This window comes from Caloenas nicobarica, chromosome 2 (assembly GCF_036013445.1).
Source record: "Caloenas nicobarica isolate bCalNic1 chromosome 2, bCalNic1.hap1, whole genome shotgun sequence".
In the NCBI taxonomy this organism is placed as follows: domain Eukaryota; kingdom Metazoa; phylum Chordata; class Aves; order Columbiformes; family Columbidae; genus Caloenas; species Caloenas nicobarica.
In genome coordinates, this window is record NC_088246.1 from 164,609,759 (window position 1) to 164,612,428 (window position 2,670).

The 2,670-nt window shown below is 54.4% G+C and overlaps 1 protein-coding gene across 1 annotated transcript; it reads left to right on the top strand.

The window, feature by feature from the left end:
* Positions 1–476: 476 nt before the first annotated feature.
* On the top strand, positions 477–803 carry LOC135986035 (feather beta keratin-like). Its single transcript, XM_065629777.1, has one exon. It carries the CDS (start codon positions 477–479, stop codon positions 801–803), a length of 327 nt encoding a protein of 108 aa, XP_065485849.1.
* The last annotated feature ends 1,867 nt before the right edge of the window (positions 804–2,670 follow it).

Sequence of the window (2,670 nt, forward strand, 5' to 3'; positions counted from 1 at the left end):
GTTGCCGCCAGGGCCCACTGGACACATCTTTAGGACAAGAACAAGAAATAGGAGTGTTGTAGGAAGGAAAACACACCCTCCTCATTCCTGGCCAGGCTGTGGCATCCAACAGCTGCTGGCTGCAAAATGCCGTCATGCGCAAAGGCTGTCCCGCCCAGCCAGGACCAGCATAAAAGCCGGCCCAGCACTTCTCTCCCTCACACACTTCTCCTGACGCCTTCTCCTCCCTCCACGCTCAACAAGGTGAGCCTCAACCTCTTCCCCTCCTTCTCCTGCCCCGCCTGGCCCCTCTCTTCCACCACGCTCTGCCCCCAGCCTCAGCAGCCCTCACGCCTCCCCACCGCCACGCTCCCCACAGCCCCACACCAGCCTCCCCGCTCCCTCGCCCTCCTGCAACACCGGCTCCTCGCACCCCCACGCCCCTGCGCTTGCTCAACAGCCTCTCGTCCCTTCCAGGGCCCCTCCGCACCACACACATGGCCTGCTACGACGTCTGCCGCCCCTGCGGACCCACCCCGCTGGCCAACAGCTGCAACGAGCCCTGTGCCCTGCAGTGCCAGGACTCTCGTGTCGTCATCCAGCCTCCCGCCGTGCTGGTCACCCTGCCAGGACCCATCCTCACCTCTTACCCCCAGAGCACCGCTGTCGGATCCTCCTCATCGGCTGCCGTGGGCAACGAACTGGGTGCCCAGGGAGTTGCCATCAACTCCGGAACCTTCGGCTACGGCTACGGCTTCAGAGGCCTGGGCGGCTTCAGAGGCCTGGGCTCCTGCGGCGGCAGAAGGGGCGGCTACATCTGCTAAGGGCTGTCACCACCACCCCTGATGGACATCACCTACCACATTGAAGCTACAGCATGGATTGTGGACTCACCTCTGGACCCTTCTTGGCACAGGGACCTGCTGTTGATGGCTCCTCCTCTAAAGGAGCCAGGAAGATCTTGGTGCTCTGGCAACATCTATGTCACAGAAGCAACGTCAGCTGATGGTCACCCTACGTGCATCTTATACTTGTCACCTTCTACTTGGCGCTCCTGCCTTTGCACTCTTTTTTTCTTAATAAAGTTCTCTTGCATCCCAGCCTGACACGTCTCACTTTACTTTCTTCTCTCAAGGCTCTTCCAGCCTCACTCAGCACAAAGCCAGGGCTCAAGAAGCAAACTGGATAGGGGGGAAAAGGGCCACAAGACCTCTCCCAGGAAATATCTCACCACCTATATCACCAAGAACACAGACCAGTATCTGGGCATCTCCTAGAAAATCACACAAGCCCATCATCGGCTCAAAGGAAGACTTAGACACGAGAACACTCTCCTGAGAACATCTCTGATGAGACTTCCCAATGCCAGTACGCACTTGACTGTCTCTCTTCCCCAGCATGACTCTGTGGCTCTACCACAAGCAGAATCACAGGATCATTTAGTATTTAGGCTTTCCTCATGGGTTCACAGGTCCTGCAAAGACCTTGGTCCACCACAGGCTTCCTGCAGTGTCACACCTCCTGTGGGTACACCCAAGTCATCCACAGCCTGAAGGTGGATATCTCCTCCACTATGGACATCTCCTCCCATCTGGACCTCCATGGGCTGCCAGGGGACAACCTGCTTCAGCCCAGTTCTTCACCACAGGCTGCAGGGCAATCTCTGCTCCATAACCTAGAGCACCTCCTGCTCCTCCTTCTTCACTCACCTTTGTGTCTCTAGACATTTTTCTCTCACATGTATTCCCTCCTCTCTTCCAGTTAATATTCTGAAGTCGTTTTTGCCCCTTCATAAATATGTTTTCACAGAGATGCTACCACCATTGCTGACTGGCTCAGCTTTAGCCAGCAGTGGGTTTCCCTTGGAGCTGCCTGGCCAGTCTTGTAGAGTCACGGAATTGTTTGGCTTACAAAAGAACTTTCAGATCACCAAGTCCTGCTGTTAACCTAACAATACCAAGTCTACCACTAACCCATGTCGTCAAGCACCACATCTGCAAATCTTCTACACACCTCCAGAGATGGTGACTCCACCACTGCCCTGGGCAGCCGGTTCCAATGCCCAAAAACCCTTTAGGGGAAGGCATTTTCCCCAATAGTCACACTAAACCTCCCCGGGGCAACTTCAAGCCACTTTCTCCAGTTCTGTCACTTCCAAGAAGAGACCAACACCCTTCGTTCTACGACCTTCTTTCAGGCAGTTGCAGAGAGCAAGAAGGTCTCCCCTCAGCCTCCTGTTCTCCAGACGGAAACCCCAAGTCCCTCAGCTGCTCCCCATCCCACTTGTGCTCCAGACTTTTCACAACATTCATTGCCATTTTCTGAACTCACTCCAGCACCTCAAGGTCTTTCTTGTCATCAGGGGCCCAAAACTGAAGCCCAGATTGTAGGTATGGACTCGAGACTCACCTCTGGACCCTTCTTGGTACGTGGGCCTTCTGTCCATGGCTCCTCCTCTAAAGGAGGCAGGAAGATTTTGGTGCTCTGGCAAGACTCACCTCCACTGAATTCAGCAGGTTTGGGGAGTCTGGAGAGCTCCTTACTCACTGCAAGCCAGCCAACATTATTCCAATTTAAAAAAAGAGTGTGAGTGAAGAGCCAGGAATCTGCAGACCTGTTAGTTTGACCATAGTACCTGGAAAATTATGGAGAAGATCCAACTGAGTGCTGCTGAAAGGCATTTAAGGATAA